This window comes from Pseudophryne corroboree, chromosome 6 (assembly GCF_028390025.1).
Source record: "Pseudophryne corroboree isolate aPseCor3 chromosome 6, aPseCor3.hap2, whole genome shotgun sequence".
Lineage (NCBI taxonomy): Eukaryota > Metazoa > Chordata > Amphibia > Anura > Myobatrachidae > Pseudophryne > Pseudophryne corroboree.
The window spans coordinates 675,623,610-675,640,730 of record NC_086449.1 but is presented as its reverse complement, the minus strand read 5'-3'; the positions used below and the strand labels follow the sequence as shown (position 1 = coordinate 675,640,730).

The 17,121-nt window shown below is 48.7% G+C and overlaps 1 protein-coding gene across 1 annotated transcript in view; it reads left to right on the top strand.

Annotated features, from left to right (window-relative positions):
- Positions 1-17,121, top strand: part of SEC24A (SEC24 homolog A, COPII coat complex component) — a 258,735-nt gene that overhangs the window by 148,704 nt on the left and 92,910 nt on the right. Inside the window, exon 7 of the mRNA XM_063928268.1 lies at positions 2,315-2,417. Coding sequence (XP_063784338.1) covers positions 2,315-2,417 — 103 coding nt within the window. The remainder of the gene's footprint in view (positions 1-2,314; positions 2,418-17,121) is intronic.

Genomic DNA, 17,121 nt, shown 5'->3' with positions numbered 1-17,121 from the left:
TCAAGGGACTCTCAAGCGATAGCTGTGGTCGCACTAGTAACACCGTGGGTGTTCCAGTCGGTCTATGTATTCCTTCCTCTGCCTCTCAGACCCAAGGGCTGAGAATTGTAATAAAAGGAGGAGTGTGAACAATATTCTTTGCTCCGGATTGGCCAAGAAGGACAACAGGGGCCCTGTCTGTTCCAAGACTTACCGCGGCTGCGTTGGACGGCATGGCGGTTGAACGCCGGATCCTAGCGGAAAAGGGCATTCCGGATGCAGTTATTCCTACGCTGATAAAGGCTAGGAAAGACGTGACAGCAAGACTTTTTCACTGTATATGGTGAATATAGGTTGCTTGGTGTGTGGCCGGGAAGGCCCTACAGAGGAATTCCAGCGGGGTCGATTCCTGCACTTCCTACAGTCAAGAGTGACTATGGGCCTAAAATTAGGATCCATAAAGGCCAAGATTTCGGCCCTATCCCTTTTTCTCTCAAAAAGAACTGGCTTCACTGCCTCAGACGTTGTTACAGGGGTGCTGCATATTCGGCCTCCTATTGTGCCACCGGTGGCACCTTGGGATCTTAACGTTGTGTTGGATTCCTAAAATCCCACTGGTTTGAGCCACTTAAGACCGTGGAGCTAAAAATATCTCACGTGGAAAGTGGTCATGCTTTTGGCCTTAGCTTGGACTAGGCGTGTGTCAGAATTGGCGGCTTTGTCAGGTAAAAGCCCATATCTGATCTTCCATATGGAAAGGGCAGTATTGAGGACTCGTCCCCAATTTCTCCCTAAGGTGGTACAGGTTGAGTCTCCCTTATCCAAAATGCTTGGGACCAGAGGTATTTTGGATATCGGATTTTTCCGTATTTTGGAATAATTGCATACCATAATGAGATATCATGGTGATGGGACCTAAATCTAAGCACAGAATGCATTTATGTTTCATATACACCTTATACACACAGCCTGAAGGTGATTTTAGCCAATATTTTTTATAACATTGTGCATTAAACAAAGTGTGTCTACATTCACACAATTCATTTATGTTTCATATACACCTTATATACACAGCCTGAAGGTCATTTAATACAATATTTTTAATAACTTTGTGTATTAAACAAAGTTTGTGTACATTGAGTCATCAAAAAACAAAGGTTTCACTATCTCACTCAAAAAAGTCCGTATTTCGGAATGTTCCGTATTTCGGAATATTTGGATATGGGATACTCAACCTGTATCATCGTTTCATTTGAACCAACCTATGGTGGTGCCTGCGGCTACTAGGGACTTGGTGGACTCCAAGTTGCTGGACGTGGTCCGGGCCCTGAAAATTTATGTTTCCAGGACGGCTAGAGTCAGAAAAACTGACTCCCTATTTATCCTGCATGCACCCAACTAGCTGGGTGCTCCTGCTTAAAAGCAGACTATTGCTCGCTGGGTCTGTAGCACGATTCAGCTGGCACATTCTGCGGCTGGACTGCCGCATCCTAAATCAGTGAAAGCCCATTCCACAAGGAAGGGGGGCTCTTCTTGGGCGGCTGCCCGAGGGGTCTCGGCTTTACAACTTTGCCGAGCTGCTACTTGGTCGAGTTCAAACACTTTTGCAAAATTCTACAAGTTTGATACCCTGGCTGAGGAGGACCTTGAGTTTGCTGATTCAGTGCTGCAGAGTCATCCGCACTCTCCCGCCCGTTTGGGAGCTTTGGTATAATCCCCATGGTCCTTACGGAGTACCCAGCATCCACTAGGACGTTAGAGAAAATAAGAATTTACTCACCGGTAATTCTATTTCTCCTCGTAGTCCGTAGTGGATGCTTGGAGCCCTTCCCAAGTGCGGACTTTCTGCAATACGTGTATATAGTTATTGCTTAACTAAAGGGTTATTGTTATGAGCCATCTGTTACATGAGGCTCAGTTGTTATTCATACTGTTAACTGGGTATAGTTATCACAAGTTGTACGGTGTGATTGGTGTGGCTGGTATGAGTCTTACCCTGGATTCCAAATCCTTTCCTAGTAATGTCAGCTCTTCCGGGCACAGTTTCCTTAACTGAGGTCTGGAGGAGGGGCATAGAGGGAGGAGCCAGTGCACACCAGATATAGTACCTAATCTTTCTTTTAAGAGTGCCCAGTCTCCTGCGGAGCCCGTCTATTCCCATGGTCCTTACGGAGTACCCAGCATCCACTACGGACTACGAGAAATAGAATTACCGGTGAGTAAATTCTTTTTTTTTTTTTTTTTTCTTTATAAAAAAATAATTGTTTTGTCAGTCAATAGGCATATGTCTTTTAAAGTCTGATCTTTACTTTATTGATATTGCTATTTCTCGCAGGTTGTTCCGCTGTACTTTGACCAACATCCCTCAGACTCAGGCTCTGCTGAATAAAGCGAAACTTCCCCTGGGACTCCTGCTACATCCATTCAAAGATTTGTCGGTATGAGAATATTATTAAGATAAAGGTGCTGACTCAAGATTCAGTTTTTATATACACAATGCGTTACAGAAGTGAGCTTGTTCACAGAAGTGCGTTCTTAAACATAACACTGGTCTTATTCATTCTGCTCTAATGTGCCGTCCTTGGTGTTAGAAGGATTAGATTCCTAAAGACGTTCTAATCCTGCCTTCACACATGTGCATAAGAATGCAATAAAGCTTTGTGTTAATGTTTTTCATTTTGTATAGAATTTTACTTTCTGCAGCAGGGTACACTGGGTTCCACAGGGATCACATCGGGGTGTAGAGTAGGTTCTTGATCCGAGGCACCAACAGGCTAAAAGCTTTGACTGTTCCCAAGATGCTCACCGCCACCTCCGCTATAACCGTGCACAGGCACTCGGTTTTGTAGCTGTTGCCATGCAGTAAGCAGGCATACAACAGGTGGGCTGCTACAGCAGCCCTGAGAAGAGCTTTTCCAAGCGAAGACAGAAGACTACAAGGGCTGCAGCAGTGATAGATATCAATCTGACATCTCCTGCTGTAGCTCCATCACCTCCCCCAGCGGCGCTGTATACTCCCGCACCCTGGTTGCCGGTTACTTACAGCGGAGGCTCCGGTTTGCTCCACGTTAGTCACACACTCAACGAAGTTCTCCTGGATCGTGTGGCCGCACTCGGGGAGGAGGTAAGTGGGTCCCCCAGGAGGGTCCCTTTGAAATCGCGGTGCGGCACGGGAGGCGGGCCGCGCGCGCTGTCGCGGACACTGTGGTCCGGCAGGGACTCCACTAAACCACTAGGGCAAGGTCACATGTCGGTTTTTCTTCATTAAAAAACGTTTTTTATTACAGCCCATAGTACCAGTGGTGAGGTCCAGCAGGGAAATAAGGCTTGGACCTGTAGCCCCTCCCCCAGCCCCGGGGCGGCATTTACAGTAATGTTCCCGCCCTGGAGCTGCATATATCTCTCCCTCACTCCCAGTCAGTGTTTGGCGCCATTACACAGAGCAGCACTGTTCCTGGGACTGTTTAAGCAAATCCTCCTTTGTAAAGCCGCCTGCATGTCAGCGCTGTGCATTTTACAAGACACTTAAGTATTCTACATGTCTGTTGACAGTGTTCGTTAAGAAACCGTGCATTTGGTCAGGGTTATATAGTACCCTGTGATATACATCCAGTCTTTACTGTGCATTGATATGTCTACTAATTATGTAGCTATACTGAGTATTCCTTTGTATTGCTAGTCCAGTGCAGTTTTATTGCATGCTATAATTTCTGCATTGTACATTGTGACTGTGTGTGCATGTAGCTGCTGTGTGACCTCCATTTCATGTGTCTCACTCAGGGGTCTATTCATGTAGCAGTGAAAAGTGTGGAGAAGTGAGCCAGTGGAGAAGTGGCCCATCACAACCAATCAGCATTGAATTAACATTTATAATTTGCATACTATAAAATTGTACAGAGCAGCTGATTGGTTGCCATGGGCAACTTCTCCACTGGCTCACTTCTGCTCACTTTTCACTGCTTCATGAATAGACCCCTCAGATTGCTATCCCTATATTCTATGACCTGAGGGGAAATCAGTGCGTCAGGTTTATTATCTAATACAGGCCGCTCACAAGATATACTCATTGTGTATTTCTCGGACGTCCTAGTGGATGCTGGGTACTCTGTAAGGACCATGGGGAATAGACGGGCTCCGCAGGAGACTGGGCACTCTTAAAAGAAAGATAAGGTACTACATCTGGTGTGCACTGGCTCCTCCCTCTATGCCCCTCCTCCAGACCTCAGTTAGAATCTGTGCCCGGCCAGAGCTGGATGCACTTAGTGGGCTCTCCTGAGCTCACTAAAAAAGAAAGTATTTGTTAGGTTTTTTATTTTCAGTGAGATCTGCTGGCAACAGACTCACTGATACGAGGGACTTAGGGGAGAGAAGCAAACCTACCTGCTTGCAGCTAGCTTGTGCTTCTAAGGCTACTGGACACCATTAGCTCCAGAGGGATCGAACAGAGGGCCCGACCTCGATCGTCCGTTCCCGGAGCCGCGCCGCCGTCCCCCTTGCAGAGCCAGAAGACGGAAGAACCAGGAGAAAATCGGCGGCTGAAGACTCCGGTCTTCAATAAGGTAGTGCACAGCACTGCAGCTGTGCGCCATTGCTCCCACAGCACACCACACACTCCGGTCACTGGTGGGTGCAGGGCGCTGGGGGGGGGGGCGCCCTGGGCTGCAATATGTATACCTTTTTGGCAAAATGCACATAATACAGTTATAAACTGTATATGTGCCTAATCCCCCGCCATAAATATTATCAAAAAAGCGGGAGAAGCCCGCCGCTGAAGGGGCGGGGCTATCTTCCTCAGCACAGCCAGCGCCATTTTCTCTTCACAGCTCCGCTGGAAGGACGCTCCCCAGGCTCTCCCCTGCAGTATACACTACGAGAAGGGTAAAAAAGAGAGGGGGGGGGGGGGGGGGGCACATAAATTTAGGCGCAAAAGGTGATATAAGCAGCTATTGGGGGAAAATTCACTTTGTATTAGTGTAAATCCCTCTGTTATATAGCGCTCTGGTGTGTGCTGGCATACTCTCTCTGTCTCCCCAAAGGACTTTCTGGGGTCCTGTCCTCAGTCAGAGCATTCCCTGTGTGTGTGTGCGGTGTGTCGGTACGGCTGTGTCGACATGTTTGATGAGGACGCTTACGTGGAGGCGGAGCAGGAGCCGATAAGTGTGATGTCGCCCCTTGCGGGGCAGACACCAGAGTGGATTGATATGTGGAAGGTATTAACCGACAGTGTCAACTCCTTGCATAAAAGGTTCGATGACGTAACAGCTTTGGGACAGCCGGCATCTCAGACCGCGCCTGCCCAGGCGTTTCAGAGGCCATCAGGGGCTCAAAACCTCAGATGGCAGACACAGATGTCGAGTGTAGACGAGGATGAGACAAATGTACAGTCCACAAGGGCCATCCGATGCATGATTACGGCAATGAAAAATGTGTTGCACATTTCTGACATTAACCCGGTTACCACAAAAAAGGGTATTATGTTTGGGGAGAAAAAGCAGCCAGTGACTTTTCCCCCATCTGATGAGTTAAATGAATTGTGTGAAGAAGCGTGGTGTTCCCCAGATAAGAAATTAGTTATTTCTAAGAGGTTACTAATGGCGTACCCTTTCCCGCCAACGGACAGGTTACGTTGGGAAACATCCCCTAGGGTGGACAAGGCGCTCACACGCTTATCAAAAAAGGTGGCACTGCCGTCCCAGGATACGGCCGCCTTAAAGGAGCCTGCAGATAGAAAGCAGGGGGCTATCCTGAAGTCTGTGTATACACACTCAGGTACTATACTGAGACCTGCAATTGCTTCAGCATGGATGTGTAGTGCTGCAGCTGCTTGGTCTGATACCCTGTCAGATAACATTGATTCCCTTGACAGGGATACTATTTTGCTAACCATAGAGCATATTAAAGACGTCGTCTTATATATGAGGGATGCACAGAGGGACATTTGCCGGCTGGCATCTAGAATTAATGCAATGTCCATTTCTGCCAGGAGAGTATTATGGACTCGGCAGTGGACAGGTGATGCTGATTCTAAAAGGCACATGGAGGTTTTGCCTTATAAGGGTGAGGAATTGTTTGGGGACGGTCTCTCGGACCTCGTATCCACAGCAACAGCTGGGAAGTCGACTTTTTTACCTCAGGTTCCCTCACAGCCTAAGAAAGCACCGTATTATCAAGTACAGTCCTTTCGGCCTCAGAAAGGCAAGCGGGTCAGAGGCGCATCCTTTCTGCCCAGAGGCAGGGGTAGAGGGAAAAAGCTGCACCAGACAGCCAGTTCCCAGGAACAAAAATCCTCCCCTGCTTCCACTAAGTCCACCGCATGACGCTGGGGCTCTACAGGTGGAGCCAGATGCGGTGGGGGCGCGTCTCCAGAACTTCAGCGACCAGTGGGTTCGCTCGCAGGTGGATCCCTGGGTTCTACAAGTGGTATTTCAGGGATACAAGCTGGAGTTCGAGGCGTCTCCCCCTCGCCGTTACCTCACATCAGCCTTGCCAGCTGCTCCCAAGGAAAGGGAGGTAGTACTGGCGGCAATTCACAAGCTGTACCTTCAGCAGGTGATAATCAAAGTTCCCCTCCTTCAACAGGGACGGGGTTACTATTCCACAATGTTTGTGGTACCGAAACCAGATGGTTCGGTGAGACCCATTCTAAATTTAAAATCCTTGAACACTTATATAAGGAAGTTCAAAATGGAATCGCTCAGGGCGGTTATTGCAAGCCTGGAAGAGGGGGTTTTTATGGTGTCACTGGACATCAAGGATGCTTACCTGCATGTCCCCATTTACCCACCTCACCAGGAGTACCTCAGGTTTGTGGTACAGGACTGTCATTACCAATTCCAGACGTTGCCGTTTGGTCTGTCCACGGCACCGAGGGTATTTACCAAGGTAATGGCCGAAATGATGATACTACTTCGAAAGAAGGGAGTTATAATTATCCCGTACTTGGACGATCTCCTTATAAAGGCGAGGTCCAAGGAGCAGTTGTTAGTCGGAGTAGCACTGTCTCGGGAAGTGCTACAACAGCACGGCTGGATTCTGAATATCCCAAAGTCGCAGCTGATTCCTACGACGCGTCTGCTGTTCTTGGGCATGATTCTGGACACAGAACAGAAGAAGGTGTTTCTGCCGGAGGAGAAGACCCAGGAATTGTCATCTCTGGTCAGAGACCTCCTGAGACCAAAACAGGTGTCGGTGCATCACTGCACGCGAGTCCTGGGAAAGATGGTAGCTTCTTACGAAGCAATTCCCTTCGGCAGGTTCCATGCAAGGATCTTTCAGTGGGATCTGTTAGACAAGTGGTCCGGATCGCATCTTCAGATGCATCGGTTGATCACCCTGTCCCCGAGGGCCAGGGTGTCTCTGCTGTGGTGGCTGCAGAGTCTCATCTTCTCGAGGGCCTTCAAATTCGGCATTCAGGACTGGGTCCTGGTGACCACGGATGCAAGCCTCCGAGGTTGGGGGGCAGTCACTCAGGGAAGAAACTTCCAAGGACAGTGGTCGAGTCAGGAGACTTCCCTACACATAAATATTCTGGAACTAAGGGCCATTTACAATGCCCTAAGTCAAGCAGAACCCCTGCTTCAAAACCAGCCGGTGCTGATTCAGTCAGACAACATCACGGCGGTCGCCCATGTAAACCGACAGGGCGACACAAGAAGCAGGATGGCGATGGCAGAAGCCACAAGGATTCTCCGATGGGCGGAGAATCACGTGCTAGCACTGTCAGCGGTGTTCATTCCGGGAGTGGACAACTGGGAAGCAGACTTCCTCAGCAGGCACGACCTCCACCCGGGAGAGTGGGGACTTCATCCAGAAGTCTTCCAGCTGATTGTAAATCGTTGGGAAAGGCCACGGGTGGACATGATGGCGTCCCGCCTCAACAAAAAGCTAAAAAGATATTGCGCCAGGTCAAGGGACCCTCAGGCGATAGCTGTGGACGCTCTAGTGACACCGTGGGTGTACCAGTCGGTTTATGTGTTTCCTCCTCTTCCTCTCATACCCAAGGTACTGAGGATAATAAGAAAGAGAGGAGTAAGAACTATACTCATAGTTCCTGACTGGCCAAGAAGAACTTGGTACCCAGGACTACAAGACATGATCTCAGAGGACCCATGGCCTCTGCCGCTCCGACAGGACCTGCTCCAGCAGGGGCCCTGTCTGTTCCAAGACTTACCGCGGCTGCATTTGACGGCATGGCGGTTGAACGCCGGATCCTAATGGAAAAGGGCATTCCAGATGAAGTCATTCCTACGCTGATAAAGGCTAGGAAGGATGTGACAGCAAAACATTATCACCGCATATGGCAAAAATATGTTGCTTGGTGTGAGGCCAGGAAGGCCCCAACAGAGGAATTTCAGCTGGGTCGATTTCTGCACTTCCTACAGTCAGGAGTGACTATGGGCCTAAAATTAGGATCCATTAAAGTCCAGATTTCGGCCCTGTCTATTTTCTTTCAAAAAGAACTGGCTTCACTGCCTGAAGTTCAGACGTTTGTTAAGGGAGTGCTGCATATTCAGCCCCCTTTTGTGCCTCCAGTGGCACCTTGGGATCTCAACGTCGTGTTGGATTTCCTAAAATCACATTGGTTTGAGCCACTTAAGACCGTGGAGCTAAAATATCTCACGTGGAAGGTGGTCATGCTGTTGGCCTTGGCTTCGGCTAGGCGTGTGTCAGAATTGGCAGCTTTGTCATGTAAAAGCCCATATCTGATTTTCCATTTGGACAGGGCAGAATGGAGGACTCGTCCCCAATTTCTTCCTAAGGTGGTATCAGCGTTTTCATTTGAACCAACCTATTGTGGTGCCTGCGGCTACTATGGACTTGGATGATTCCAAGTTGCTGGACGTAGTCCGGGCCCTGAAAATCTATGTTTCCAGGACGGCTAGAGTCAGAAAAACTGACTCGCTATTTATCCTGCATGCACCCAACAAGCTGGGTGCTCCTGCTTCAAAGCAGACTATTGCTCGCTGGATCTGTAGCACGATTCAGCTTGCACATTCTGCGGCTGGACTGCCGCATCCTAAATCAGTGAAAGCCCGTTCCACGAGGAAGGTGGGCTCTTCTTATGCGGCTGCCCGAGGGGTCTCGGCTTTACAACTTTGCCGAGCTGCTACTTGGTCGGGTTCAAACACTTTTGCAAAATTCTACAAGTTTGATACCCTGGCTGAGGAGGACCTTGAGTTTGCTCATTCGGTGGTGCAGAGTCATCCACACTCTCCCGCCCGTTTTGGAGCTTTGGTATAATCCCCATGGTCCTTACGGAGTACCCGGCATCCTCTAGGACGTCAGAGAAAATAAGAATTTACTCACCGGTAATTCTATTTCTAATTTTCTCGTAGTCCGTAGTGTATGCTGGGAGCCCGTCCCAAGTGCGGACTCTCTGCAATACATGTATATAGTTATTGCTTAACTAAAGGGTTATTGTTATGAGCCATCTGTTGAATGAGGCTCAGTTGTTGTTCATACTGTTAACTGGGTATAGTTATCACAAGTTGTACGGTGTGATTGGTGTGGCTGGTATGAGTCTTACCCTGGATTCCAAATCCTTTCCTAGTAATGTCAGCTCTACCGGGCACAGTTTCCCTAACTGAGGTCTGGAGGAGGGGCATAGAGGGAGGAGCCAGTGCACACCAGATGTAGTACCTAATCTTTCTTTTAAGAGTGCCCAGTCTCCTGCGGAGCCCGTCTATTCCCCATGGTCCTTACGGAGTACCAGCATCCACTACGGACTACGAGAAATAGAATTACCGGTGAGTAAATTCTTATTTTTTCTTTGTGATTTTTAGTCACCATATACCTCTTGAATTCCCTGTTTCGGAGTATATAAGATGCATAGGGGGTGCTTGTCAGGTATATTGCTGCTGATATTGTACCGTGTTGCCTGAGATTGTTCTTTCAAATATGTCAGCTACAGGGGGCAGCAGAGCTGGAGCTGATCCCACAGTGTGTGGAGGTGACGCTGCAGGCATGTTTGAGGAAAACTTGGCAGCAGAGTTCATGTTTTGGGGGTTCCCTACCCCCCAGTGGAATAGTGGCAACGGGGGTTCAAAATGACCCACCTTGGGCTACATTTTCCTAGTTACTAACTACGCTTGTAACAATATTTACACCCACTATGGGACCTCCTGTGCCAGTACAACAGATTATGGTCCCTACAGTTAATCCGCCCTGGGCAGATAAAATCTCCAATCAGTTGCTGACTAAATAGAATCTGACTCTTGCCCGCCTAAGACCAAGGGGTCATCTAAACGGGCCATTACTTCCTCACAGTCTACCTCTGTCCCAGACACTTCATCTGATGAGGATGGTGTCTATACTTAACCCTCAGATTCTGATCCTGATAGTTCTGGTTCACAGGTAGATGTTCCTGACTTGTTGGAGGCTATCAGGAGGATTCTTCAGATCACTGATGACGTAGAGCCTGATGCCGTTCCTAAGAAACCGGACAGGTTCAAACGCAAGAAAGTGGCTAAGCAAGTTTTACCTCACTCTGATCACTTAGTGGACATACATCAGGAATTCTGTGAAACTCCAGGAAAGAAATTCACACCTCACAAGAAGATGCTGGCTCGCTATCCTCTTGCTGCGGAGCTAAGTAAAAATTGGGAGACTCCCCCGCCAGTGGATTCGCTGGTGGCATGGCTGGTAGTATCCTCAGCTCTGCCTGTGACTACCGTCACATCTCTGAAGGAACCGACGGATAAGCGTGTGGAGCGTTGTTTGGAGGCGATTTACACCCTAACTGGTGCTGCGCATAGACCCACTATTTCATCAACTTGGACTGCAGAGGCCATTGAGGCGTGGGCCCAGGAGTTGGAGGCAGAGTTGCCTTCCAATGCTTCTGATCACGCTAGGCAATGCCTGTTGTATATTGTCACAGCTCCTCATTATGTGAAGGAGGCGGCTTCTGATGCCGGTATTCTGGCGGCCAAGGCTTCTACTACATCTATCCTGGTTCGCCGGATTCTTTGGTTGCGGTCATGGTCCGTTGATCTGGACTCCAAGAAAACCCTGGAGGTGCTCCCTTTTAAGGGAGACATTCTTTTTGGAGAAGACCTCAACAAGATAGTGGCTGACTTAGCTTCTGCTAAAACGGCATGTCTGCCTAGTACTGCTCCTTCGGCGCCGAAGGCCAAGAGTACTTCTTGTAGTTCCTTTCGTCCTCCTGGAAAAGCAAAAGGTCAGGCTTACCCAAAACACGTTCGCACTTCCAAACTTGCTAAGCCCAAACGGGCCTGGGCTTGCCCGTCAGCCTGCTTCCAAAACTGACAAGCCTGCCGCATGACGTGGTGGGCCTCCCCCTGGGGGATCCCCGGGTGGGGGCCGACTTCTAGGGTTTACCCAGGAATGGTTGAGGAGCACTTCAGACGCCTGGGTACGGGAAGTCGTCAATCAAGGTTACGCCGTATCCTTCAAGAAACGTTCCCCTCATCGATTTTGCCTATCAGATCTTCCGTCGGATCCAGTGAAGGCAATCACCTTTCAGTCGGTAGTACAATCCCTCCTGGACACAGGAGTGGTAGTACAAGTGCCTCTGGCTAAGAGAGGCAAGGGGTACTATTCACCGCTGTTCCTAGTCCCGAATCCGAATGGGTCCTCCCGGCCCATTCTCAACCTTAAACAAATTTGTCAGGGTTTCCAAGTTTCGTGTGGAATCTCTTCTCTCTATTGTTCTGGCTTTGGAACCTTGGGATTATATGGTCTTCCTGGACATACAGGATGCTTACCTGCATATTCCCATTGCAATGTCACATCAGCCGTTCCGGAGGTTTGCGGTGGGCAACCTCCATTACCATTTTTGGGCGTTACCTTTTGGTATGATCACGGCTACATGTTTTCACCAAGGTCATGGCGGTAATGACGGCTGTACTCCGCCGTCAAGGGGTAAGGATCCTACCGTATCAAGACGACTTGTTGATCCTGGCAAATTCCCCAGAAGTTCTCCTACGCCATCTGGAGCGGACGGTCCAGTTTCTGCAAGCCCACGGGTGGCTCATCAACTGGAAGAAATCTTCACTGGTCCCTGCGCAGAGCATGGTGCACCTGGGAGCGTTGTGGGATACCCACAGACAGCGGTTGTTCTAGTCTCAGGAGAAGGTCCTGTAGCTTCAGGACAAGATTAGATACTTCCTATCTCGTCCGCAAGTGTCAATACATTCGGCGATGCAAGTGCTAGGCCTTATGGTGTCGGTTTTCGACATGGTGGAGTACGCTCAATTCCATTCACGCCCTCTGCAAAAACTGATTCTTGCCAAATGGGACGGCCTGCCTCACCGGATCAGGTCTCACATGATCTCCTTGTCTCCGGAGGTCCGTCTGTCACTGAGCTGGTGGCTGCAGGACCGTCGTTTGCGCAGGAGTCGTCCCTTCTGGATCTCCAACTGGGTCCTTCTGACGACAGATGCCAGTCTGAGAGGCTGGGGCGCGGTGTTGGAGCAACACTCCCTTCAGGGTCGGTGGACCAAGGAGGAGTCTCGCCTCCCGATAAACATACTGGTACTGCAGGCGGTGTTCAACGCGCTGAAGCTGGCCTAGCATTTAATTCAGAACAGACCGGTTCAGGTACAGTCGGACAACGCCACCATGGTGGCATACATAAATCATCAAGGCGACACTCGAAGCCGCATGGCAATGAGGGAAGTATCAAGGATTCTTCAATGGGCGGAACGCCATCTGCCAGGCATATCGGCGGTTTTCATTCCGGGGGTCCTCAACTGGAAAGCGGACTTTCTCAGTCGTCAGGACGTGCACGCCGGGGAGTGGAGCCTCCATCCAGAAGTATTTCAACTCTTCGTGGACAAGTGGGGCACTCAAGATGTAGATCTGATGGCGTCTCGACACAGCCACAAGGTTCCGGTCTTCAGAGCAAGAACAAGGGATCCTCAAGCAGTGTTCGTGGACGCACTGGCAATCCCGTGGAACTTTCGGTTGCCATGTGTGTTCCCTCCAGCGTCTCTACTGCCCAGAGTGATAAGGAAGTTCAAACAAGAAGGAGGCATACTACTTCTGATTGCTCCCACGTGGCCCAGATGGCATTGGTTCTCAGACCTCCTGGGCCTCTCGTTACAGCGTCCCCTTGTACTTCCACAACGACCAGACCTCCCCGTTCATGGCCATTTTGTCTACCAGGATTTGGCCCGACTGGCTTTGACGGCGTGGCTCTTGAAGCTTCCGTACTGAGGGCCAAAGGTTTTTCGGAGGCGGTCATTCAAACTATGTTGAAGGCCCGTAAGCCGGCTTATGCTCTTATTTACTATAGGGTCTGGAATTCTTACTTTGCTTGGTGCGCGAATATCAATCATGACGCTTACAAGTTTAGTACGCCCAAACTTTTGGCTTTTCTACAGCAAGGCCTGGACTTACGTCTTCGTCTGGCCTCCTTTTGAGGTTCATATTTCTGCCTTTTCGGTATGGTTTCAGAGAAAAATTTCATCTCTGCCTGATGTTCATACCTTCACTCAGGGTGTGTTGCGCATTCAGCCTCCTTATGTTCCGCCTGTGGCCTCTTGGGATTTGTCGGTGGTTTTGGAAGACTTGCAAGAATCTCTCCGCTTGAACCTCTTGCATCCGCAGATCTTAAGTGGCTTTCCCTTAAGGTCTTGTTTCTGCTAGCCATTACTTCTGCTAGACGCATTTCAGACTTGGGTGCCTTGTCCTGTAAATCCCCCCTATCTGATTTTTCACCGTGATCGGTCAGTTCTTAGAACACGCCCTGGTTACCTACCTAAGGCGGTGTCTTCCTTCCACCTTAACCAGGAGATTGTGATTCCTGCCTTTTATTCTCCGGAGTTGTCTTCCGAGGGAGCGGTCTTTGTATGTGGTACGGGCTCTCCGTATCTATGTGAAAAGAACTGCTTCCATTCGGAAGTCTGAATCTCTCTTCATACTGTTTGGTTTTCACAAACGTGGCTGGCCTGCTAATAAGTAGAACTTGGCCAGATGGATTAGAATGGTGATTGCACATGCTTATGTACAGGCTGGTCTTCCAGCTCCTGCTACCATTAAGGCCCATTCTACTCGGTCTGTTAAACCTTCTTGGGCGGCCCGCCGTTGTGCGACCCTTGAACAATTTTGCAAGGCGGCTACGCGGTCCTCAGTGAACACGTTCCTAAGGTTATATGCCTTCGATACTTCCGCCTCCCAGGAACTGCTTTAGGACATCCCCGATGTTATTCCCTGTGGAGCCCAGTGTACCCCGCAGCAGAAAACGAGATTTATGGTAAGAACTTACCATTGTTAAATCTTTCTGTGAGGTACACTGGGCTCCACAGGGCGCCCACCCTGATGCACTTAGCTTATGTGGGTTGGTATGGCATTAGCCGCTTGACACCCTCTCCTGTCGTGAGTGTGTGGTGTATGTGGCTACTAACGATTGTCATCTCTTTTACCTGCTACTGCATTGGACTGGTTAACTAAAACGGAGTTCCTGTGCACGGAGACGGGGGTTATAGAGGAGGCGGCGCTATGCATCTTGGGAACAGTCAAAGCTTTGAGCCTGTTGGTGCCTCGGATCAAGATCCTACTCTACACCCCATTGTTATTCCCTGTGGAGCCCAGTGTACTTTGCAGAAAGAGATTTAACAATGGTAAGTTCTTACCATAAATCTCGTTGTTTGGTTTCTTATCATAGAACCTTTTTTTCTGAATCCAGCTGTGGGACACTGCATTCCCTTCCTCATGCACAGTCTTGGCTTCCTTTGTTTTGCCGTTGTTTTCCTGCAGCTCAGCTTTGATGTTACTTCTGTTTCACTGGGTTGCTACTATTTCTTCTGTGCTCTTAAAGGTGTAATGGCCTTCTGGGGTTGCAGATGGAAAGAGCTTTGGTTTAAAGGGATAGTTTTCATTTAAAGGCTTTGAGGTAAATGCCAGCTCCTATGGCCCCACCATCAACCCATGGTCCAGTGTTCCCAAGCCAGATTCAGAGAAAAGGATTCAACGGTAAGTAACCAAAAATCCAGTTTTTCAGAGTTTTCGACAGAGGAGTCTATGCAAAGTTGCATGCGCTCAATCCACTTGGTAAAGCTGCTGGACCAGACATACTGGATGACTGTATCCACTGCAGCTTCCTGTGACTCGATATGTATCCCGCACATCTTGTGCTTGCTTTGTGGGAACACAAAGAAATCACACGGGGCAGGTCTGGACTGCCTGGTGTTATGACTAAGCTCCTGGTTGTGTTCATGGGCCAGAAAATCCACCACTTTCCTGGACTTGTGATCAGGTGTGTTGTTGTGATGGAGAAGGGTACCATGAGATTGAGTTCTTGGATGGCGCCTGGAAATGGCTTCAGTACTTGCGGCAGGCATTGGTTGGTGTACCAGTACCCAGTAACAGTACGCTATTGTACGAGTGGTAAGATAGCTACATGACCAGTCTTGGCCACACTGTGTTCACGTCGGTACTTCTGTAGGCGTGCACTAAGAAAACTGTTTGGCAGTATTCCAGTATTCATCGCCACTGATGATCTTCCAGACAGTGTTTGAAAGACTGCCATCAAATCTGGCCAGCAAGTTGCGCCACAAAGTCACCTGCCTCCTGCTCTCGAGTCAGCTCATAGGGCACCCAGTGTGCGGAAACCTTGCTCATGCCAAGCTTTTCGTGGAGTATCAAGCGGATGGGTCCCAATGAGATGCCTATCTCCTTCTCTAACTGGGCCATTGTCACCCTGGCATCCACAACTATGACCCACATGGCAGCAACATATTCCTCGATGATGGCGGGCACAGGTTGGCGGCAACACTCCTAGTCTTCCAGGAACCATCTCCCGCACCAAAATTTAGCAAACCGCTGAAACAGAGGTCCGGGACGGTGCTTCCTCCCCAAAACCAGTTTGCAGTCTGTCAAAACAATCATGCTGTCGCAGACCACTCTTGTAGTCATGGCTATCCAGTGGCCTCTGTTGAGCTCTATAAGAAGTTAGTGATATGCAGTGCTGGTTATATACTGTTCTGTGCCTTGACATTTCACAAGAACTGTATTCTGAGATTACAGTTCAAAACTAGACAATTGTCTACCTATACACTGCACATCTGGAAATGTATTGCACATCTCTCATACTTTTGTCTGGTATTGCAGTATAAAAGTGATCTGTTATAGCGGCCATTCTTGCTAGAACAAGTTCGGTATGTACCACCGGCGGTTGGTATGCCGGCAGTCACATGACCAACAGCGGCATCCCGATTGAAGAGCCCGACACTGGACTGGGTAAGTATTTTCACCCTCCCCTTGCCTAACCCTCTGGGGGTGTCTGCTATGACTAATCCTCGGGGAGTGTCGACAATGGCTAACCACTGCCCCAGTGACTGACCCTAACCACCCCTAGTGCCCAACCATACCCCGATACTTAACTTTGGGATGTCGGTGTTCCGGGGTTGGTCACATGATAACCGGCATCCCGACTGCCATCCTCTCTCATCTTTTCTAGTATGTCAGCCTTCTATCTATTGTACTTTCTGTACAACATCTTTTGTTGTATTTGAAAAATGCAGTTTGCTGCTGTAGGTTGGGGATGGGAATAAAGGTGCCACAAGGTTCTGAACACCATATGATTTCATATTCACGCCAAAGGCTAATACACAATGCAGTGTATTTATTTGCTGTGCTTTGAATTTTGAATAAACATAAGTCTTATAAAGCTGCTAGATCTACTAGTGTGACCGAAACTGATGAAACAGTATCGATTTGTAAACTAAAAATGTTGGAGTGCTCACTATATACTGCTTTTGCTGGTTCTTGACTGTGAACTATAATTTACCATAAGAAAGACTGACCAATTATCTGATGTCATACACTGCCTGATAATTGTTGTCTCCAAGATCCCTGACTAAGCGATATTTGGTGCTCTGTTGCTGCCACAGACTGGGCATTAATTATCCTGATAAGTTGATAATTGCACAGTGTATGGCAGCCATCTGCAGTGAATCTGTGGCAATTTGCCGCCTCTTTATTTTATAGACATGTAATATGAATATACAGGTTGAGTATCCCATATCCATATAGCTGTATTCCGAAATACGGAATATTCTGAAATACAGAATTTTTTGACGGAGAGTGAGACAGTGAAACTTTGTTTTCTGATGGCTCAATGTACACAAACTTTGTTTAATAGACAGAGTTATTAAAAATATTGTATTAAATGACCTCCAG